The sequence below is a fragment of the Plecotus auritus genome (assembly GCF_963455305.1).
Source record: "Plecotus auritus genome assembly, chromosome: 11".
Lineage (NCBI taxonomy): Eukaryota > Metazoa > Chordata > Mammalia > Chiroptera > Vespertilionidae > Plecotus > Plecotus auritus.
The window spans coordinates 42,302,214-42,324,060 of NC_137777.1; the positions used below are offsets into that span (position 1 = coordinate 42,302,214).

Genomic DNA, 21,847 nt, shown 5'->3' on the forward strand with positions numbered 1-21,847 from the left:
ATCACCTGGGAACCCGTTCGATTTGTCAATGGAAGGACCCCATGCCAGCCCTACCGAACTGACGCGGGGGGGAAGCCAGGCACCCAGTGCTGAGCAAGCCCCAGCTGATTCCGATGCACAGTAAGGTTGGAGAATCACGGCTGTCCGTCAGTTGTAACAGATCGGCTTCGTGATCACGTTGTAATTGTGTTAGTGAATACTGGGGTCAAGTCTTAATCACCTATAAAAGTCCTGTATCTTTTTTAAGTCTCTCCCCCCTCCCCATGTGGAGTCAGCTGGTTTACCACAAAGCCCTGCGCGCGAGTGACGGGGAATTAAACGTCCCGAGGCGAGAGGGCTGAGCCCATCAGAAGTCAGGCTCGAGCCGCTCGCCCATTCCGGCCGTGTGACTGGTGGATTCCCGGCGGAAGAGCCCGCCGTGGCTCCGCCTCCGCCTTCCAGCGCCAACCAATCGTCGCCCGGCGCTCGAAGGAGCAAAACCGCGCCAGTGATTGAACATGGCGGGCCACAGTGCCGGAGGGTCCCGCGACTCCCGGGGGCGTGCGGACGGGGCGGATGCCGGGCCCTCGGAGACGGGGCTGTGGGAAATGGCGAGAGATGATCAGGAGCGGTTAGGGTGCCAGAAACTGCCCGAGTACCAGGTTGAGGTGGGGGCCCCCGAAAAAGAGAAGGACGCGGGCCTGGTGGCGGAGGCCGAGGCGGTAGCTGCTGGCTGGATGCTGGATTTCCTCTGCCTCTCTCTCTGTCGGGCCTTCCGCGACGGCCGCTCGGAGGACTTCCACCGGACCCGGGACAGCGCCGAGGGTGAGTGTCGGGCGCGGCCGGCGGCGGCCGAGGCCTGGTCTGCAGCGCTGTGCCCGGTCACCCTGGCGAATGGGCGGGGGAGCGGAGGGACCCAGGCTCTGGACGTTGGCGGGCGTCTCGCATCCGCCTGCTATCAGCTCCCCAGTTTTTCTCTGATTCTGAGTTTTTCTGACAAAAATGGGGGGCGGGGGAGCCTTTAAAGTTGATACAGGATAAAATGTGATAAAATTGTCAACATGAGAAACACTCAATTCTGTAGAGGATTTTTATGACGTTATTTGAGCCAAACTGACGACAATAGCTGGGAAGCAAAATCTGAAGGAATTGAGAAAAATGCTCTGGAAAATGGCAGTTCTGCACCTTAGGTGATTATACATTAGAAGCAAAGGGAAAGACGTAATGGGTTTACGTGAAATCCATTAGTGACAGATTAGGGAGGCGGGAGAAAGCAAAGCGGGGAAATTTCTGGGATTGGCCGAAAAGTAAAGTGATAGACACATGCTTCTTTCACTTAGTTAACTCAGTAACTACAACCCTGCGAGGATTTGTGGTCCGCCCTGGTGCCTAGGTTGTGCCCTGAGGGGTCTGGAAAAAAGGAAAGGTACCCTGTCATTCCAAAGGTATGTTGTCTTAGAGGCAAGGAGACAATGGGCTCGATTAAAGTAAAGATTGACTTTTGTCAGGGAAGATTGTAGCCTAGGACAAGACTGCTTTTCGTTAAGTTTTCCATTTCAGACCATCTTTTGTAATTACTTTAGGTCTCTTGAGTGTGTAAGGCCGCCACACAGGCCTCCCTGGGCTTGTCAGGTTTTGTGTGTTGCCCCTTTTCGTGCACAAAATGTACAAAATCGCAGCCCAGTGTCCAATGTCTTTTGTCTTTGTTGGTGCTTGTATTTTTCTTTCCGTCCAGGGATTCCTGTAGTGGCGGTCAGTCCCCAGTCACTGTAGCCTCCAAGTGACCTGGGCCTCGGTGTTTTCTGCTAACTTGTGAGCTGCCTAAGCCTCCTTGGGCCTCTTGCTCATAGGTTCAGAATAAAAGTAACTGCCCATGAAATGTGCTGCCTGGACATGCATACACAGCCTTTGAATGCTGAACCAAGACACATCCATTGAGAAGACGAGCGTGGCTTTCTTGAATGCTAACAGAAAGATGTGTTACAGACTAAAGGGGTCGGTTAGCCTGAGTTCATCAAAGCCCTGTGAGACAGGAACAGGAGCTTGCCCCAAAGAAAGCAAGGGTTTCGTTTTAGAAGGTGGCGCGAGCCCAGAGACAGATGAGCTAATTTAATGCTCAAAGACCTGGCTCCCTGATGGCTTCTAGGGGATGGGTTCTATAGGGGGGGAACCATTCATCATGGTGACTAAAGGAGTTAGGGTCCTGGTCTCTATTTGACTGGCTGACCCTAGGGTAGGGGTGGTTGGTCAGTGTATCCATATCCAGTCCTGATGTGGGCCATGGCTTGGATTGGTGTGGTTTCACTGCTTTTATGGGCCTGGAGCTGAAACACAGCTGAGGCCTGTTATCTCTGGTTTGATTGAAACTCTCTGTGGTCAGTGCTTTGTTCCTAAGATTATTTGATACAGACCAGAACCTTCTTGTCTTGTGGGTTCGATTCCCAGTCAAGGGCATCCATCTGGGTTGCAGGTTGGATCCCCACCTCTCATTGGCCAGTGTGGGAAGCAACCAATCAATGTGTCTCTTTCACAATGATCTCCCTCTCCCACTCCCCACTCCTCCTCCCCGCTCCCCCTCCTCCTTCCCCTCTCTCTCCCTAAAAAATCAGTGGAAAAAATATCCTCACTCCTTGGGTAAGGATTTAAAAAAAAAAAAAAGATCCGAAACCGGTTTGGCTCAGTGGATAGAGCGTCAGCCTGCGGACTGAAGGGTCCTGGGTTCGATTCAGGTCAAGGGCATGTACCTTGGTTGCGGGCACATCTCCAGTGGGAGGTGTGCAGGAGGCAGCTGATCGATGTTTCTCTCTCATCGATGTTTCTAACTCTCTATCCCTCTCCCTTCCTCTCTGTAAAAAATCAATAAAATATGTTAAAAAAAAAAAAAAAAGAGCCTATTGGGCATGGCTCAGTGGTTGAGTGTCCACATATGAACCGGGAGGTCACGGTTCAATTTCCAGTCAGGGCATTTATTTGTACTAATCTCAAATATCTGAATGCCCACCCAGGTATTATGCTAGACAGTGAGTATATACAGTGGTGAGTAAATCATAATCCTGGACCTCAGTGAGTTCATTACCATATAGCAGTGAAAGACAAATCACTGAACAACTAAAGTAAAAATGTGGAGGAAACCGAAAAAGATGAGTATAGAATGCTATGGAAGCAAAAAACGAAGATGCATTAAGACCTAAAAGAGCCATTATACTTCACCTAGCGCTTACCTGGTATATATAAAACTCAAAAAGCAGTCCAGCTGACACTAAGCAGATAAGACAAATACGTTTCCTCAATTCTAAAATGCCTAATATTACACTAAAATTTAAACCAAATTCATTCAATATTTACTGAACATGTACTTCTAGCCAATGTTAGGGACTAATGACTGAATGAGGAGATAGCCAACTGGTCCTTGCCTCTCACGATGGTTTTAGGCACAAATTAAAAAGTTATGCAAGTGACATAATTAAAATCTTAATGAGTCCCATAGTGGGTAAGTAAAGTATAAGAGCAAAGTAACAGAAAAACCTAATCTGTAGAGAAGAAAATCAGACCCCCTCTGTTTTCACTTCCCTCCATATTCAGTTTAGTCACCTGTGCAGTCACTGCACATATCCTGCACACCAGTGCCCTTCTGAACAAGGAAAACCTATTGGATTGAACCTGGCTACCTGCTTTTTCCACACCTATAACCAACACTTAACTGAAACCTTGACAGAAGTAATACAAAATATTTCCTATAACATTAGGAGTATAACATTAGGAGTTCTTAAATATAAAATAAGTTTCCAGATAATGACTAGACACATTTTATAATTTGAGTCTAAATCTCCCTATTCATTGGAGTGCTACATGTGAAAATAGTTTTAAATATTTATTATTCTACATGTGAAATATTTGTTTTATTTTACATGTGTTTATTGTTGTAATTTTGTTCTGATATTTTAAAAATTGCCTATAAATAGCCCTGGCTGGTTTGGCTCAGTGGATAGAGCATCGGCCTGCAGACTGAAGGGTCCCAGGTTCAATTCTGGTCAAAGGCACATGCCTGGGTTGCGGGCTCGATTCCTAGTGAGGGATGTGATTCTCTCTCATCATTGATGTTTCTATCTCTCTCCCTCTCTAAAATAAAAATATACCTATAGTTTTAAAAAATAGCCTATAAATAAAAGCATATAGCTCTAAATTTATGGTAATTTTTGTGTGATGTTTATAACTTTTTTTCTCAACAAACCACATAGGCACTTCTGGGTCAGAGTTGTTTTTTTAATGTTTTAATAAAATTCACTTTTTTCCTTTTTCAGCTGTTATTCATGGGTTATCTAGTCTCACATCTCATCAATTGAGAACTGTATACATATGCCAGTTTTTGACACGAATTGCATCAGGAAAAGCCCTCGGTAAATATGTATTTTTATCTTATATTGGAAATATTTCAATCTATGTCTAAAGGTAAGACAATGAGAAACAGATGGTGAGCCATCATTTGTTTTTGAGAGTTTGCCCACATGTATTTGTCATGTACATCTACACACAAGCTTATCTAAAGCAAGTAAAAGAGATATCCCCATCCTCTTAGAGCAGTATCTCTCAAACTTCATCCTGCTTCACCAATATGAGAGAACTTGTTTTAAAAAAAAGAAAGAATGCTGAATCCCCTTCCCCTCCATGAGTTTCTGATTCAGTAGGATGGGTGAGGGGCCCTGGAGTTATGTTTCCTGTAAGTTCCCAGGTGATTCTGATGGTGCTGTTGTGGTCCCACACTTCACAGACTCTACCTTGGAGATTTTAATTTAAATTTGTATGGTAACTTTGGTGGTGACTTTTCCTGTCATGCACACTGTTTTTTTTTTACCAGCAACTATGATATTTGAAGCCTCTTACTTGAATTTAATTTCAGCACTTATTTATATAAGCAGATTTTTAACTATAATATCTCTTGCTTGTCCCCAGAGTTCATTTTAGATTGGAATGGGCATGCCTGATTCAGTTTATCATGGTCATTAAAAGGGCCTTTTGATTATAGTGAAGGTTCTGAATGTCACATTGAGATGTTTGTATATAATTTGCTAAGTAGTTACCAGCCACTGTGAGTCTTTGATCAAAAAAACCTAAGAAAGTTTAACAGTAGTAAAAATACTATCTCATTAAATATTCACATAAATCCTATGAGGTAGTATTTATGTTGACCATTTGTAGGTGAGAAAAAGGAGGCTTAGGTGAAATAACGTTTTCAACACTATCCTATATAATAAAGATGTATGTAATATACAAATGGTCATTACCCCGTGAAGCATATCGACCGACCGAGTAACGACCAGATCACGGATCAGCGGGAGGGTGGGGCAGCAAGCTACAAATGAGGTGGCAGAGAGCTACAGGAGGGGGCAGGGCAGCAAGCTATGCGGGGAGTGGGGCAGCAGGCAGAGAGCTACTGGAGGGCAGCAGCAAGCTACTGGCGCATGCATTCGTGCGCAGAGCTACTAGTACAGGTAATAACAGGGTCTGGAATAAACTCCAAAGTCAAGTTTTTTAACCACTATACAGTGTTTTGCAACAGATTGGATATGGTAATTAGAAAAAGGAATAAAATGGTGACTCCTTAGATTTTAAGTCTTGGTGATTGGAAAAATGTTGGTAGAGAAATAACTTTTTAAAAGATCCTATTTCAAACATCCACAAAATATATAACAAGGATTTCAAGTAGTATATGGTAAAATTAAATACAAAATAAACTAATTTCATGATCTAGAGCAGGGGTGGGCAAACTTTTTGACTCGAGGGCCACAATGGATTCTTAAACTGGACCGGAGGGCCGGAACAAAAGCATGGATGGAGTATTTGTGTGAACTAATATAAATTCAAAGTAAAGGAGTGGAGGGGAGAGCAAGAGAACCGGATAGAACAGCCGGATCTGGCCCGCGGGCCGTAGTTTGCCCATGGCTGCTCTAGAGGTTTGTTATAATACAGTCAGACTTATGAATCATTTAAGAATTCTGTTACTGTGATACCTTATGTAATGTACTAGAGGCCCGGTGCACGAAATTCGTGCACTCGGCGGGAGGGGTCCCCTCAGCCTGGTCTGTGCCCTCTCACAGTCCAGGAGCCCTTGGGGGATGCTCGACTGATGTTGCAGGGAGCAGGCCTAAGCCAGCAGTCAGACATCCTTAGTGCTGCCTCGGTGGCGCCACTGCTGCTGTGCTTGCCAGCCGTGAGCCCGGCTTCTGGCACTCTGACCACTAGGGGGCAGCTCCTGCATTGAGCGTCTGCCCCCTGGTGGTCAGTGTGCGTAATAGCAACCAGGTCGTTCTGTTCGATCGGTTTGCATATTAGCCTTTTATTATATAGGATAGTTTATTTTAGCTCTTAAAATCAATATTTTAGTAAAGAAAAGCTTTAAATGTTTGGTAAACTAATTTAGCTTTTTCCATTGTTAAAGTTGATTTTAATAAGGAAATTAACTTGAAAAGTCAGATCACTTCCCTAAACTGGTGTATATATATATAAAAGCAGTGTCTAAGAGGTAGTATACACTTGGTAAATATTTAAACAAATGAATTTTTAAATTGATGCAGTAAGGTTCTACTTAGCTTTCTAACTTATTTTTGTTCTGGTTTTAAAAGATGCACAGTTTGAAACTGATGAACGAATTACACCCTTGGAATCAGCCCTGATGATTTGGGATTCAATTGAAAAGGAACATGACAAACTTCATGAAGAAATACAGAATTTAATTAAAATTCAGGTATGAGTGTTACTTTCTGTTTATAATTATTTTTCTAGGAAATAAAAATATATCTAAAGAAATTAAGAGTCATTCTAATAGAAGTTGGGCAGTAAACCCAGAGTAAAATTTAATGTAATCATTTTCTTTAGAAATTTGACCTTTGGTTTATAGTCTGGACATGAGCTCTATGAGCTGGGACTTAGAGTCTGCAACATACATGTTAATTGCCACACTTTGGAAAATGAAAATTCATGCACTGGAGGGGGGTCCCTCAGCCTGGCCTGCCCCCTCTCACAGTCCAGGAGCCCTCAGGGCGGGAGGCAACCCAGTGATCAGAGAAGGTGATGCCCCATCACACCTCTGCTGCTGCCACTGCTGGCAGCGCAAGCCTCGGCCGGCCCTGGTTACCTGAGCCTCAGGCAACCCTGGGCGATTGGGCAGCCACCATCCGAGGCTTGCCTGTGCCTCGGGCTGGCCCTGGGTGGCTGGGGGCTGAGGGGACGGGGGACTCTGGATGCAGGCGCACAGAGTGCATGCCTGCCACCCCAGCAGGGCTGAGAGGACTGGGTGCCGCCATCTTGTGGCTGTGGCTGCTGCCATCTTTGCAACAGCATGAGGGTCAATTAGCATATTCCCTATTTATTAGATAGGATATATATATATATATATATATATTTTAAGAAAGTGTCAATGGATAGTTCAAGGAACAATTTATTTATTTATTTATTATTATTTTTTTTTTTTTGGCTGGGTACAGTGAACTTTATTGATGGTGCACGACAAAGTAGTGCTCCCTATGCCCCTCCCCTTCTTCAGGGGGTCTGGGATGGAAACGGTGGCCAGGAGATTCTCAGTGTGGAGGACTGATCTGGGGCAAGGACTCCCCAGCAGCAGAGGGCCTCTCTTCCTCTTGCTGGGGCTGGTGGTCCAGGGGGCTCTTACTCCTTGGAGGCCATGTGGACCATGAGGTCCACCACCCTGTTGCTGTAGCCAAATTCATTGTCATATCAGGAAACGAGCTTGACAAAGTGGTCATTGAGGGCAATGCCAGCCCCAGCATCAAAGGTGGAGGAGTGGGTATCACTGTTAAAGTCGCAGGAGACAACCTGGTCCTCAGTATAGCCCAGGATGCCCTTGAGGGGGCCCTCTGATGCCTGCTTCACTACCTTCTTGATATCATCGTATTTGGCATCTTTCTCCAGGCGGCAGGTCAGATCCACAACCGACACATTGCGGGTGGGGACACGGAAGGCCATGCCAGTGAGCTTCCCATTCAGCTCAGGGATGACCTTGCCCACAGCCTTGGCAGCGCCAGTAGAAGCAGGGATAATGTTCTGGGCAGCCCCTCGGCCATCACGCCACAACTTCCCAGAGGGGCCATCCACGGTCTTCTGGGTGGCGGAGATGGCATGGACTGTAGTCCTGAGTCCCTCCATGATGCCAAAGTTGTCATGGATGACCTTGGCCAGGGGGGGCCAAGCAGTTGGTGGTGCAGGAGGCATTGCTGACAATCTTGAGGGAGTTGTCATACTTGTCATGGTTCACACCCATCACAAACATGGGGGCATCCGCAGAAGGGGCAGAGATGATGACCCTCTTGGCTCCGCCCTTCAAGTGAGCCCCAGCCTTCTCCATGGTAGTGAAGACACCGGTGGACTCCACAACATACTCAGCACCAGCACCACCCATTTGATGTTGGCGGGATCTCGCTCCTGGAAGATGGAGATGGACTTTCCTTTGGTGATAAGCTTCCTATTCTCAGCCTTGACTGTACCTTTGAACTTGCCATGAGTAGAATCATACTGGAACATGTAGACCATGTAGTTGAGGTCAATGAAGGGGTCATTGATAGGATATATATATATATATATATATATATATATATATATATTTTTTTTTTTTTTTTTTAAGAAAGTGTCAATGGATAGTTCAAGGAACAATTTTTAAAAATATATATTTTTTTTATTGATTTCAGAGAGGAAGGGACAGGGAGAGAGAGAGAGAGAAGAATTAATGATGAGAGAGAATCACTGATTGACTGCCTCCTGCATGTCCCACACCGGGGATCAAGCCCACAGCCCAGGCATATGCCCCAAACGGCAATTGAACCATGACCTCCTGGTTCATAGGTCGACACTCAACCACTGAGCCACACCGGCTGGTGCCCTCTCAATTTTTATTTAAAGATTATAAATGTGAAAAAATTAGAATATTTCGTTTTTTTAAAAATCAATGGATTTTTGTGATGAAGAAAACATGAAGTTTTAACTATGTAGAAAGAATTTTAGGAGTAGCCTATTAAAGAGTGATAAGCCAAAAAAGTCACTCAAAGATATAAGAGAAGGGAAATTGTGTTTTGCTAAGAGGAATTTTGTTAGATGAATAAACTTTTCCACATTTAAAATGTTTTACTATTGGGTAGGAGAGAAAAATCCCACCTTCCCAGGAATTAATTATTGATAGTATAGTGACTGTCAAGTAGAATTAAGACTTGATGAGAATGGGCAAAAAAAGGACTGCTTCTTTTAAGAATTTCAACCCAGGGCAAAGAGATTTGTCATGCTTTCCAAGATTTGGGGGTGCTCTAGAGGAAACAGCCTTTGTTAATACACTGGTACTAGTAAAGTTGACTGGGTTACCATAAAATATGTAGCAAACATGTAATATATTGCTTATATTTGCCAGGTGTGCTATTCTAAGTACTTTCATATATAACTCTGTAACCTTACAACAATTCTATGAAGTAGGTACTGTTTTTTTCTACACTTTTACATATAAGGAAAATGAAGCAGCACCAAGAGGTTAAATAATTTGCCCAAGTTTATGAAGCTACTTAAATAGTAATGGTGGTCCCATATCTTACCACATATGGTATCAAAAAAGGCCAATTTATAAAATGATTATTAAAAGTATCTAGCTTCCTAGGTTTCTATTAGAGATTTTGCAGGCATCCTCTCTAGCAAATTTTATATTGACTAATCATCATAAATGCCACTGCTTCCTCTCATTTTTTGTTCAAAATGTTTGTGTTCTAAATGTACGTAACATAACTTCTAAGTTACTAATACCTGCCTTTAATTTGGCCTAAATTCAAAAGTGATAGAATGTTGTGCGTTTATTAGTATACTAGAGGCCCAATGCACGAATTTGTGCACCAGTGGGGTCCCTCGGCCTGGCCTGCAGAACTGGGCTGAAACCAGCTCTCCAACATCCCCTGAGGGGTCCTGGATTGCGAGAGGGCGCAGGCCAGGCCGAAGGACCCCACTGGTGCATGATCAGGGCAGGAAAGGATGCGGGAGGTTGGCCAGCCAGGGAGGGACTGTAGGAGGGTTCCAGGGTGTGTCTGGCCTGTCTTGCTCAGTCCTGATCAGCCGGACCCTCGCAGCAAGCTAACCTACGAGTCAGAGCGCCTGCCCCCTGGTGGTCAGTGCATGTCATAACAAGTGGTTGAGCGGCCTTAGCATATCATTAGCATATTACACTTTGATTGGTTGAACGGCCAACCAGTCGATCAGACACTTAGCATCTTAGGCTTTTATTATATAGGATATGAAGTTTTTTCATGTCTTTTCAAACCACAGTTATTTTATCTTTGAAAAACTATTTTCTATACTGGTAATTTATTAAATCAAAATTATTAAAATAAAAAAAATAATATTAAACTACAGAAAAATATTTTAAATGAAGTAGTTCAGACTTCTCTGTGTTATTTCAATATTAAACAACAATTCATTATTTTACAAAACAATTTTAAGGTATGAATTTGTCTGTCTTTTAGGCTATAGCTGTTTGTATGGAAAGTGGCAATTTTAAGGAAGCAGAAGAAGTCTTTGGAAGAATATTTGGTGACTCAGATTCTGATACGGTAATTGTTTAAATTAGAATCAGAATTGTAGAAGTTTATATGGCATGAGGGGAATGGGAAGAACATGGAAGGAGAAAGGAATGATTAACAGTATAGAACAGTGCTGTCCAGTAGAAATACAGTGCAAGTCCAATATGTGATTTTACATTTTCTAGTAGCCACATAAAAAAAGTTAAAAGAAACAAGTGAAGCTAATTTTAATAACATTTTATTTAATTCAGTATATTTAAAAAACGTTTTTAACATTTAATCAATATAAGAATGTATTGATGAAATATTTTACTTAAGAGAGGAAGGGAGAGGGAGAGAGAGAGAAACATCAATGATGAGAGAGAATAATTGATTGGTTGCCTACACACTCCCCCTACTGGGGATGGAACCTGCAGCCCAAGCACATACCCTGACCTGAAATCGAACCTCAACCTCCTGATTCATAGGTCAACACTCACCCAGTGAGCCACACCGGCTGGGCTGGGGTCATACAGTTTAAGGGCTCAGTAGCCATGTGTGGCTAGTGGCTACTATATTGGGTAATGCAGTTTGGAAGAAGGCATTATAACTTGCTTATTTTTATGAAGTTTTTTATGTGTTCATTAGTCATTAAGGTCAAAGATTAAAAGCAAAGTGCTATTGGAGTAAATTAAGCTTATTCAAAGAAAAGATAGTTTTATGTGTTTTCTGTAAACTTTTTATTAATACCATACCTCTAGTATAGTGCATGTATCATAAACTTTTTATTAATAGCATACTTCTAGTATAGTGCATGCACCATAAATGTGTAAGTAGGTATGTTTTCACAAAAGGAGCACATTTGTGTGATGAGCCCCTAGACCATGAATGAGAAAATTACCAGCACCCCCACCCTCCAGTCACTGTCCTTCCCACCTTCTCAGGGGCAACCACTGGTCTGACTTATAACATCCAAGATCAATTTTACTTGTTTCTGAACTTATTTAATAGAATCATATAGCAAGTTTATATATTAATATTGATCCATGGTGTTGCTTATAACAATAGTTTGTTCATTCTCATTGCTTGATTGTAGGAATATACTACAACATTCTACTGTGGATGGACATTTGAAGTCATTTTCAGTTTGGGGCTATTACATTCCTTTATACTTGTCTTTTGTAGTACATATACAGGGTGTCCCAAAGAAATATTTACACACTTAAATAGCTGATAATTCACTCACCGTAATTTTCACTCTTTTTCAGGTTTAACTGATTTGAAATAATGGGTGAAACCAGACTAAGCTTTGAATAAAGGAAATTTATCCTAAAGTGCCACTAGACTTTTTTATGGGGATACATAAAAGATAAAACTGGCAACAGTCAACGAATTGGAGGCACACAAATACCGAAAGAAATGATTCTTTTTTCTTGTTTTTGTTAATCCTCATCTGAGGATATTTTTTTTCCCATTGATTTTTAGAGGGGAAGGAAGAGGGAAAGACAGCGAGAGAAACAATGATGTGAGAGAGACATATCAATTGGTTGCCTCCGGACATTGAGCCTGCAACCGTAGAGGTATGTGCCCTTGACCGCAATCAAACCTGAGACCCTTGAGTCCACAGGCCAACACTCTAACCACTGAGCAAATTGGCTAAGGCGAAATGATTCTTGATGTTTGCGATTCCACTGCTTCGCATTATCAGCAGTGCCTGAACCAGAACGGTCATCAGTTCGGAAACGGGCACAAAACAATATTCATTTCTACAGATTCTTTTACATTTTGAAAATGAACTGTATGTTAATAAACACTGACTTTATAATCATTCAAAGTGCATATACATTTTTTTGGGACCCCTTGTATGTGTTTTTATTGGTATGTACTTAGGAATAGAATTGATGGGTTATAGGATAGGAACATAGTCATTCAGTTTTGGTAGAAGCTGCCAAATAGTTAAATTAATATGTCAGTTTCTCTAGTGCTGCCGGGGGCGAGGGGGGGGGGAGAGAAAGTGGAAGGGAGGGGGAGATACAGAGAGAAACACTGATTTAAGAGAGGCAAATTAATTGGTTGCCTCCCACACACACCCCGACCAGGGTCAGGGATCAAGCCTGCAACCAAGGTACATGCCCTTGACTGGAATTGAACCCAGGACCCTTCAGTCCGTGGGCCAGCGCTCTATATTCACTGAGCAAAACTGTCTAGGGCTATGTTGAGTTTTAATTTGTTTCCCTGATGACTAATGCAGGTAAGCATCTTTTCATTTACTGGTACAAATATAGAGTTGTGGGGTGATCACTTTAATCCATTGAGGGACTAAGCCAAGTTGAGGGTCAGTTATAGTTTTAGTATGGCTCAGTCTATATCTAATTTGCTCCTGTTCCTGGGGTATAACACGCCAGATTGCAGCAGAAAGCCTGATACATTTATTGGGTTCCCTGCCCTTACTTATAAACAAGGGCTGTGATTGTACAGATGATGTCTTAGTTCTTAAATTTGGTAATGGACATTCAGGTTTGTAATCTTTTTAAAGTTCTTTTGTATGTGTGTGAAATATAAGGTATTTTTTTAATTCAGAAAAAAATAAATTGGTGGGCGATTTAAAACATGAGAATTTTAAACTCTTTTAATTGTAGGGCTTTGAGTTTATATTTACAGTGATCTTTTTAATTTATGACAAAATTTCTAGTATCTTATTTGATTTATGGGTTAATGTTTCTTCTCTTTTCTCTAGTCTTTACAAAGAAAATTGCTTATGGTAATCTCTCAGAAAGATACATTTCATTCTTTTTTCCAACACTTCAGCTACAGCCATATGATGGAGAAAATTAAGAGTTTTGTGAATTATGTGCTTGATGAAAAATCATCAACATTTCTAATGAAGGTATGCATATATTCAGAAAGACTGGTAGACTGAGGAGAAATTGATATAATAAAGAAGAATACTTGAAATAGAAATCCTTTAAAAGCAAATCAGAATTTTGTTTAGTGATTTTTTTGTAAAGGAATGTGGCAAAATGTTACAGTTAGTGAATGTAAAGGGTTTCTTGGTGATTTTTGTAGTATTTTTACAGCTTTTCAAAATAAGAGTTGGAATTTTTCAAAATAAAAAGTTGAGAGGGAAAACTTAGAATAAGTTAAGAAATAAGCAAAAATATTTGGTTTCAATTTAAATTTTACTGAAAGTTTTTGCATACTTTTGGAAAAAGTAAAGTAACTTTTTTATCTTAAAATTTCCAAGAGAGCATTGTAGGTGTAACATATTTACAAGGAAAGACCTGCATAATGCTTATAAACCAAGCAGATAGCTAAAGTAGCTGCTCATGGTGTCACAGCTACAGCACAGTTGCCCTTGATTGGCCTGTGAATAGATATTTTGGTTATGACTGTCAAAGAATTAGAAGCTTTAATTTAATGCTCTTTGTTTAAAATGGCTTAATGCATTCCTTTCTTTCCCCAACCCTTTTTTTAAGGCAGCAGCAAAAGTAGTAGAAAGTAAAAGAGCGAGAACAACAGTTTCTCAAGATAAGCCTAATGGTAATGATGATGATGTGGAAACTCAAGCTAATTTTGAAGTACGGAAAAGGTTTGTAAATCCATTTACGTATTTTTTGTCTTCTGATGCAGTCTTTTTATGTAAAAGTGATACTAGTGAGCCATTATAAATAAAAATAATTATTGAGCCGTGGGTATATTATCTTGCTGACGATTAACATTTGTTGATTTGGCATATGTAGAGTTATTTCATGGTTTATGCAAAATTCTGTTATCTATGCCAAACAAAAATAGAGAATGAGAAAATACACAGATTAAATAATGTAATGTCATTTACCATTCTCAGGGGACATGTGCTCTGGAACAGTGTTGAGGTTGGAAACCTGAATCATCTGTGCCCCTTAGTTCTCAGATCCCGCTTGCCCTATCATTTGACTGCACTGAGGGTTATTCTGCTATTTAAGATATTGCTCATACGTCTTCTCTAAGGGTAAGCTAGCCCGCTTCGTCTGCTGCTCCACTAAAGAAACAGTGATTTGCTCCAGTGCTGAGGGAAACACTGGTCGTACATATTGAAAGACAAGAGTTCAGTCTCCAGAGTTATTTCTTTAGGGGTTTGCAAGGGTGACTTACACAACTGATTTTACCTTTGCTTTGGTTTTAGAAGCTAACCCTGTCAATAATATAAACCCTTCCATTATAATGACCTTCTTTTCTATTGAATCTATGGTCCATTCCCTCTATTCTTTCACCCTTAATTCAAGCCTAGAAGATAGTCATTCTGTGGTCTCCTTAACTACTTATTTAGAGGTGAGGATTGGTGTCCAACAAGTTGGATGGACATAGCTTTGGTCACACATCAGGGCTGAACTCAGTCGTCTTATAATTAACCTCTCCTGTCCCTGCTATCAGAACAGGATCTGCTCCTCTCTGGCTCATCTCTGCAAAGACTCTGTTAAAGTCTTAGTTCTTATTGACTTTTTTTTTTTTTCGAAGACTCATTCTGAGAAGTATAGATTTTATTTTTATTTTTTTAAGATTTTATTTTTAAAATTTTTTTAATTTACCATTTTATTTGTTTTGTTTTGTTTTGTTAATTCTCACCGGAGGATATTTTTTCCATTGGTGTGGGGGTGGGGGGAAGAGAGAAAGACAAAGATCAAAGTAAGAGACACATCAATTGCTTGCCTCCTACATACACCCCTGCCAGGATCAGGGATGAACCTGCAACCCAGATATGTGCCCTAGACAGGGAATCAAACCCAAGAACCTTCAGTGCATGGGCTGATCCTATCCACTGGGCCACACTGGCCAGGGCCAGATTTTATTTTTATTGGCTCAGTTACTGTATTTTGTTTAGGAAATTAAAATTTAGTAATAACTAATATCTAATACATTCTTGTGGCCCAGCCTTCCTGCCCAGTGTAATACTGCTTTAAAATAAAGATTTACCATGATTCTGGCAGATAATGAACACCTATCCTATGTGCCTTCCTTTTATAGTACCACCTACTTGTTTCAAATGTCTAGACACAGAGTAAATCAGTGTGTAAAACAGAATTGTTGACTTCTCATCTGCTCTCTGTAACCTAACTCCTTCACCTCACACATCCAATTACCTCCCCAAGTGTTATGAATCCCATCTCAGAAATGTCTCTCTAACCCATCCTTTGTTATAATTTATTAGAGGCTCGGTGCACAGATTTGGTGGGGTCCCTCAGCCTGGCCTGCACCCTCTTGCAATTCGGGACCCCTTGGGGATGTCGGACTGCCGGTTTCAGCCCAATCCCTGCAGGCTAGGCTGAGGGACCCTGCACCAGGCCTCTAGTCCTATATAATAAAAGGCTAATATGCAAATCAACCCAACAGTGGAACGACCAATTGCCATGATGCACACTGACCACCAGGGGCAGACGCTCAATGCAGGAGCTGCCCCCTAGTGATCAGTGCGCTCCCCCAGGGGTAGCGCCACTTAGCCAGAAGCCGGGCTCACCGCTGACAAGGGCAGCGGCAGTGGCAGGAGCCTCTCCTACCTCCGCAGTAGCGCTAAGGATGTCCGACTGAGGGGGAGGGGAGCTGGCCTAGGCCGTCAGTTGGACATCCCCCGAGGGCTCCTAGACTGCGAGAGGGCACAGGCTGGGCTGAGGGACCCTCCCCCCCCTGAGTGCACGAATTTCATGTACTGGGCCTCTAGTATGCATATAAGATCTTTGGTTAATCTCTTCCCGCCTTCCCCCCTTCCCTCTGAGATTCATCAGTCTGTTCCATGTTTCCATGCCTGTGTGTTGAGCGTCTGCCCCCTGGTGGTCAGTGCATGTCATAGCTACCGGTCGGACGGTCGCTTAGGCTTTTATATATATAGATATCCTAGATTATTACTTAGCTTTGTACCACACAAATCCATCCTTGGCATGACTTCCAAAGTTAGCTTCCCATGAAAGCAAGTCTGTCTAAATGACTTCACAATAACCTCTATTGGCTTTCTGCTTCTTACTAGGTGAGTTATAATTTATTGGCATGGCTTACAGGGCCTTACATAGCCCCTTTCTGGTTTTATTTTTGTCTTTTTTTTTTATAGATAATATTGTCCCCTCCCTGTCCACATACATGGTACTTTCTAGCAGCCAGACTTCTCCCTCATCTTGGAATATTCATGCCTTGACCCTTGCTTCAGTTTTTGTGTTTTTGTGGGTGTGTATTTTTTAATCCTCACCTGAGGATATTTTTCCATTGATTTTTACATTGAGTGGAAGAGAAAGGGAAAGAAATATCCATGTGAGAGAAACACATTGATTGGTTGCCTCCTGCAGGAGCCCCGACCAGGGCCTGGGAGGGAGAGGCGCCTGCAAACAAGGTAGGTGCCCTTTACTGGACTCAAACCCGGGACCAGTCTGCAGGCCGACGCTCTATCCACTGAGCCAAATGGCAAGGAATGTTTTTTGTTTGTTTTTTTAATTGATTTCAGAGAGAAGAAGGGAGAGGGAGAGAGATTGAAACATCAGTGATGAGAGAGAATCATTGATTGGCTTCCCCTGCACCCCCCATTACTGGAGTCGAGCTCGAAACCCAGGCATGTGCCCTTGACCAGAATTGAACCTGGGACCCTTTGGTCCACAGGCCGATGCTCTACCCATTGAGCCAAACCCCGGCTAGGGTCAGTTTTTGTGTTTTTTAAAAAAATTTTAAGTATGTTTTTACTCATTTTAGGGAGAGAGAGAAACATCAGTTGGCTGCCTCCTGCACATCCCCTACTGGTGATTGAGCCCACAACCCACACTTGTGCCATGCCCTAGAAATCAAACCAGCAACCTCTCCATGCATGGGACGATGCTCCAACTGAGCCACACCAGCCAGGGCTCTTCAGTTTTGAATTTCCTTCTTTCTATTCTCTTCAAGGCAAGCTCTTACTTGCCACTCAAGGTCTAGCTCAAAGATCACCTACAAGAAGTCTCGTTGTGCTCTCTGATCAGAGTTGTCACTTCTGTGCTCCCATAGCACTGAGTCACACCTGTGTGAAGGGACTTACCTTGGGCAGTAACATACTTGTTTATCTGTCTGTATCACTAGATTGAGAATTCTTTAGAAGTTCTTAATTAGCTTTGTATCCATGGTACCTAGTTCATTACCAGGTATACATTAGAACTTGCAGTCATAGGGAGCAAAACCAAAACTAGACACAAAGTAGAGATCAAGAATCAAGCAACTAACAAAGCTATCCTGGAAGCAAATAGAATCAGAGTTGTACTGCAAGGTCATACAAATGCTAGGAAAAAGGAAGCCCTTATGTTATCAGTACTAGATGAAATATTTTGCTCTGCTAAAGCTTTTAAACTATTTGAGGCCATCAGAATTATAGATGTGAAACAAACAGACATTACCTAAGTTGTTAGTGTATAGATGGACTTACATGCTAAAAGACTTTACATGGGCAGCTTCAAGGACGTGTGAGCACTGAGCAGGTCCTTGAGGGTGGTTAAGATTTTTACAGGTGGATGGAAGAGGAAGTGTCCTTTCAGGAGAGAATAGTTGCTGTGAAGCGTGGTGATGTAAATGGTGGTGCTGTGTTGTGGGGGCTAATTTTAACTATCACAAAGGGGAAGGATTTGTAAAAAACATCAGTTCGCCCTGGCCAGTGTTTCACAGTGGTTAGAGTGTCAGCCCGCACACCAAAGTGTGGTGAGTTCGATTCCTGATCAAGGGCACGTACCTGGGTTGCCGGGTTGATCTCCACCCTGGTCAAGGCACATGTGGGAGGAAACCAAGCGATGTGTCTCTCTCACATCAATGTTTTTCTCTCTCTCCCCCTTCCTCCCTTCCACTCTCTATAAAAGTCAATGAAAAAATATCCTTGGGTGATGATTAACCAGAAAATAAAATAAAGTTCAGTTAGAGACTGGTGGCAAAAATTAGCCATGTTGTAACGAAATATATATACCAGTGTTACCAGGATTTCTTTCGCAAAAAAGAAAGAAAGGTTTTTATGCGCTGAAATTTTTAATAAATTGCGTGAAAAGTACTATTCTGTTTTGTCTTGTTTTTGTTTTTTTTAGAGACAGAAAGAAATGCTAATTTGTTATTCCACTTATTTATGCATTCATTTGTTGATTCTTATATGTGCTCTGACCAGGGATGGAACCCACAACCTTGGCATATCGAGACAATGCTCTAACCAACTGAGCTACCTAGCCAGGGTAGAAAGGACTGTTCTTGGGAAATGTTTATTTTTATTGCATTCTTATAATTATTTTCTTCTTTTCAGTGTTAATAACAAACCATCTGCAGTAACTGAATCCTCACGGGATACAATATCTTTAATGAGGTAAGGTAAATAGACATATTTCTTCTCTGTTTTTGAAATCTTTTTAGGAATTCATGCAGAACCGAGACAGGTATTATTTAAAAAATATTGCCTGTTCCTACTTACGTCAGCAGATATTCAAGACCCTGACATACCCTGATATTCCAAACTATAGAGACCCGCCTCTGGGACCCAGGTGGTTTCACATTGTTTCTACAAGGCCATTATTGGAATGCACGCATAGGGAGTACTTGAACTGAAAGCAGGTGTTTAGTAAACTCTTCCTCTGCCACAGAAATAAGAATATGATGTTGCAGCAGGAGAGGGATGGAAGTTACATTTCTGATGACTCCCAAATTCTGATTTTTTTTTAAGCATGTTTTTATTGATTTTAGAAGGGGAGGGAGCAAGACAGAGAGAAACATCGATTGGTTGCCTCCTGTGTGCACCCAGACGGATCAAACTGGCCATCTTTTGGTGCATAGGATAACACTCAACCAACTGAGTCACATCAGCCAGGACTCAAATTCCGATTTTATGAAATTACCTGAAAAACTGTATGTAACCTATTAGAAATGCTGTGATAGACAATGCCACATGTTCAGAGAGCAGAAAGTTTGCATCAGTAATTTCAGAGATAGAAAAGTTGGGATGCTGACTGAAATTGTGTTGGGAATGGCTGATCTGGTGGGGAGGAGCTCATTGGGAATGAGAAATTGAGAGACCAGGATGCTATATGCATTACCTATAGGAACACTGAAATAACTCATGATAACAGCAGCAATTAGGGATAGAGAGAGATCTGAATGTTGGGAAGGGCTTGGAAGGATAGTGATTGACTGAAGAATAGTAGGTGGTGGGTGGTGGTGCATCACAATGTCACAAGTCCTCACCGGCTAGGGTCTCTGTGGAAGCAGGATCCTGAAAGGGGCACTCATTAGGAAATGAAAAATAGAGAGATCCACCTCTGGGACCCCGAGGTTCATGGAAGACGGAAAATTAAGTCTCTACTTGAGAAGTCCACAAATGAGAGAAAAATTGTCCCTAAGGGAGAGCTACATGTTAAAGAAGGCAAAGAGGTGGGGTAATGGGTGAAGAGGCTGGAATGGCATTCCAGTGAGCACAGGAGTAAGTTTTGGGAGGGAGGGAAAGGATTAGCCAGTTACATAGAGCACTTACAGGGGTGAAAGGAGAGGTTTTAGGTGGTGATAAAATAGCTGCGTAAGCTTGGTAAGTGAACTACTTTTTTCACCATAGTTTGCATCTTTTTTATAAAATTGGAATAATACTAATTTTGCAGAGTTGTCAAAAAATTCTTCCATATCCTGTATTTTCAAACAGCTTACCTTTCAGAAAAGTCCTTTTTGGAAGCTATAAAGACAGTCAAGTGATACCTGCCATCATGTGTAAAGGAATTTTGGAATTTCTCTTTGGGGAAATGAACTTATGAGCCATAGCAAAGAATGAAAGTTAATGCTTTATGGTCTGAGGATTTTTTTTTCTTGATCTATCTATCTAATTGAAGGCCAAAAGAATCTCCATTCTGAGTAGATGAGATGGAGAAAATAAGTGATGAGAGAAAGGCGAGTCTGATAATAAAAAATCTTAAGAGGCCATAGGTTAAGGTGGGACACTAAGCAAGGAGAGCATTAAAGGGAACTGGCCAAACTAGAAAAATGACCGAGAAAAAATAATACTTTTTGTGGAACCAGTCACAAGCTTTGATGTTTCATTTAGGTCTCACAAGAATCTCTTCTTATCTAAGTCACAATACGGATGCCAATCACAAGATTTTAATGAGAAGGAAAAAGCAGAAACTCTTATAAGTGAGTACTCTTACTACAGTTTTAGAAGTGGAAAACTGATGTGTTCTCAAAAGCGAGCCAACCCTTTACCTCATCACCACAGCGCACACACACACTTCAGACCATTGAAGCACAAAGAGATTGAATGTCATGACTTCACAGTCAATTAGAGGTGGTGGCTAAATTAGAAAGTTAGCTACTCTGACTGCCGGGTTTACATACTTTTGCTAATGTGTGCACTGCTTTTGTTCTGTAACTTTATTTAGCAACTTGGAATAGTTACTTATCTGAAACATAAATACAGTTGATTCTTGTTACTCACAGTTATGTCCTTTAAAGTCTTCATGAACACTGAATTAGTGAATACTGAAACTACAGGAGAAGGTGGGATAGGTTCCTTGAAGCCTCTGGTCACATTTTTGTCAACTAATCAATACATAACTTTTTTTTATGTGTTTCTGTTTAAAGACAACTTATTTAATATATATTGTATATTCATTAACATTGACCTCATGGCAAACAGCACTGTAACTTCATGCCTGAATGAAGCATATCTATTGTATTCTCTCGGTAGGGAGCACTTCTTGCATTTAGGAACACTAGATAGCATTTCCACCATACATTTGGGCGTTTTAAAATTACCAACGAAGTTACCAACAGATATCACAAAATGTTGCACTAAATAGACTATCATAAAGGGCAGTTATTTATAGCCTGAGAGCTAAAATAAGAAGGCAGAGCTTCACCTTCTTTAACTTCAGCTGGGAATGTGCACCTCAGGTAACTCAGATTTTCTGCACATGTCCACCAGTGACCATGAAAGCACTATGAGTATTGACTTACTGAGTTACAAATTTTAATAAGTAGGTGGATTTTCAAATACAGAATCCATAAATACGAAAATTGACTATATATAGAATCTAGCTATCCTCGTTGCATTCAGAATTTATTATCCTTATTAAAGACATGGCTGTATTGATTTAAGAAACAAGTAACAATAACCAAAAAATAAATCTTAAAAACGGTCCATAGTTATTTTTAATTATAATTTGATTGTATCTTCCTTCTTAGTGTGTAGGCATTTAACCAATGTTTATTGAACTGACACTATGTTCTAGATACTGTACTAATGCAAGGATTTTAAAACCTTATTGGCCCTGGTTGGTTGCTCAGTGGTTAGAGCATTGGCCCATGGACCAAAGGGTCCTGGGTTTGATTCCCAGTCAAGG

The 21,847-nt window shown here is 41.5% G+C and overlaps 1 protein-coding gene and 1 pseudogene across 3 annotated transcripts in view; one reads left to right on the plus strand and one right to left on the minus strand.

The window, feature by feature from the left end:
• The first annotated feature begins 467 nt into the window (after positions 1-467).
• Positions 468-21,847, plus strand: part of TERF1 (telomeric repeat binding factor 1) — a 28,155-nt gene continuing 6,775 nt past the window's right edge. Inside the window, exons 1-8 of one of the 2 annotated variants that reach the window (XM_080646137.1) lie at positions 468-804; positions 4,281-4,376; positions 6,600-6,721; positions 10,482-10,568; positions 13,255-13,404; positions 13,994-14,106; positions 18,775-18,834; positions 20,551-20,639. In XM_080646137.1, coding sequence (XP_080502263.1) covers positions 498-804; positions 4,281-4,376; positions 6,600-6,721; positions 10,482-10,568; positions 13,255-13,404; positions 13,994-14,106; positions 18,775-18,834; positions 20,551-20,639 — 1,024 coding nt within the window. In that variant the 5' untranslated portion in view covers positions 468-497. The remainder of the gene's footprint in view (positions 805-4,280; positions 4,377-6,599; positions 6,722-10,481; positions 10,569-13,254; positions 13,405-13,993; positions 14,107-18,774; positions 18,835-20,550; positions 20,640-21,847) is intronic. The other variant, XM_080646138.1, reaches the window with a different exon arrangement.
• Positions 7,642-8,547, minus strand: LOC308236454 (glyceraldehyde-3-phosphate dehydrogenase-like; annotated as a pseudogene). The gene has a single exon. The product of its transcript is annotated as a glyceraldehyde-3-phosphate dehydrogenase-like (transcript).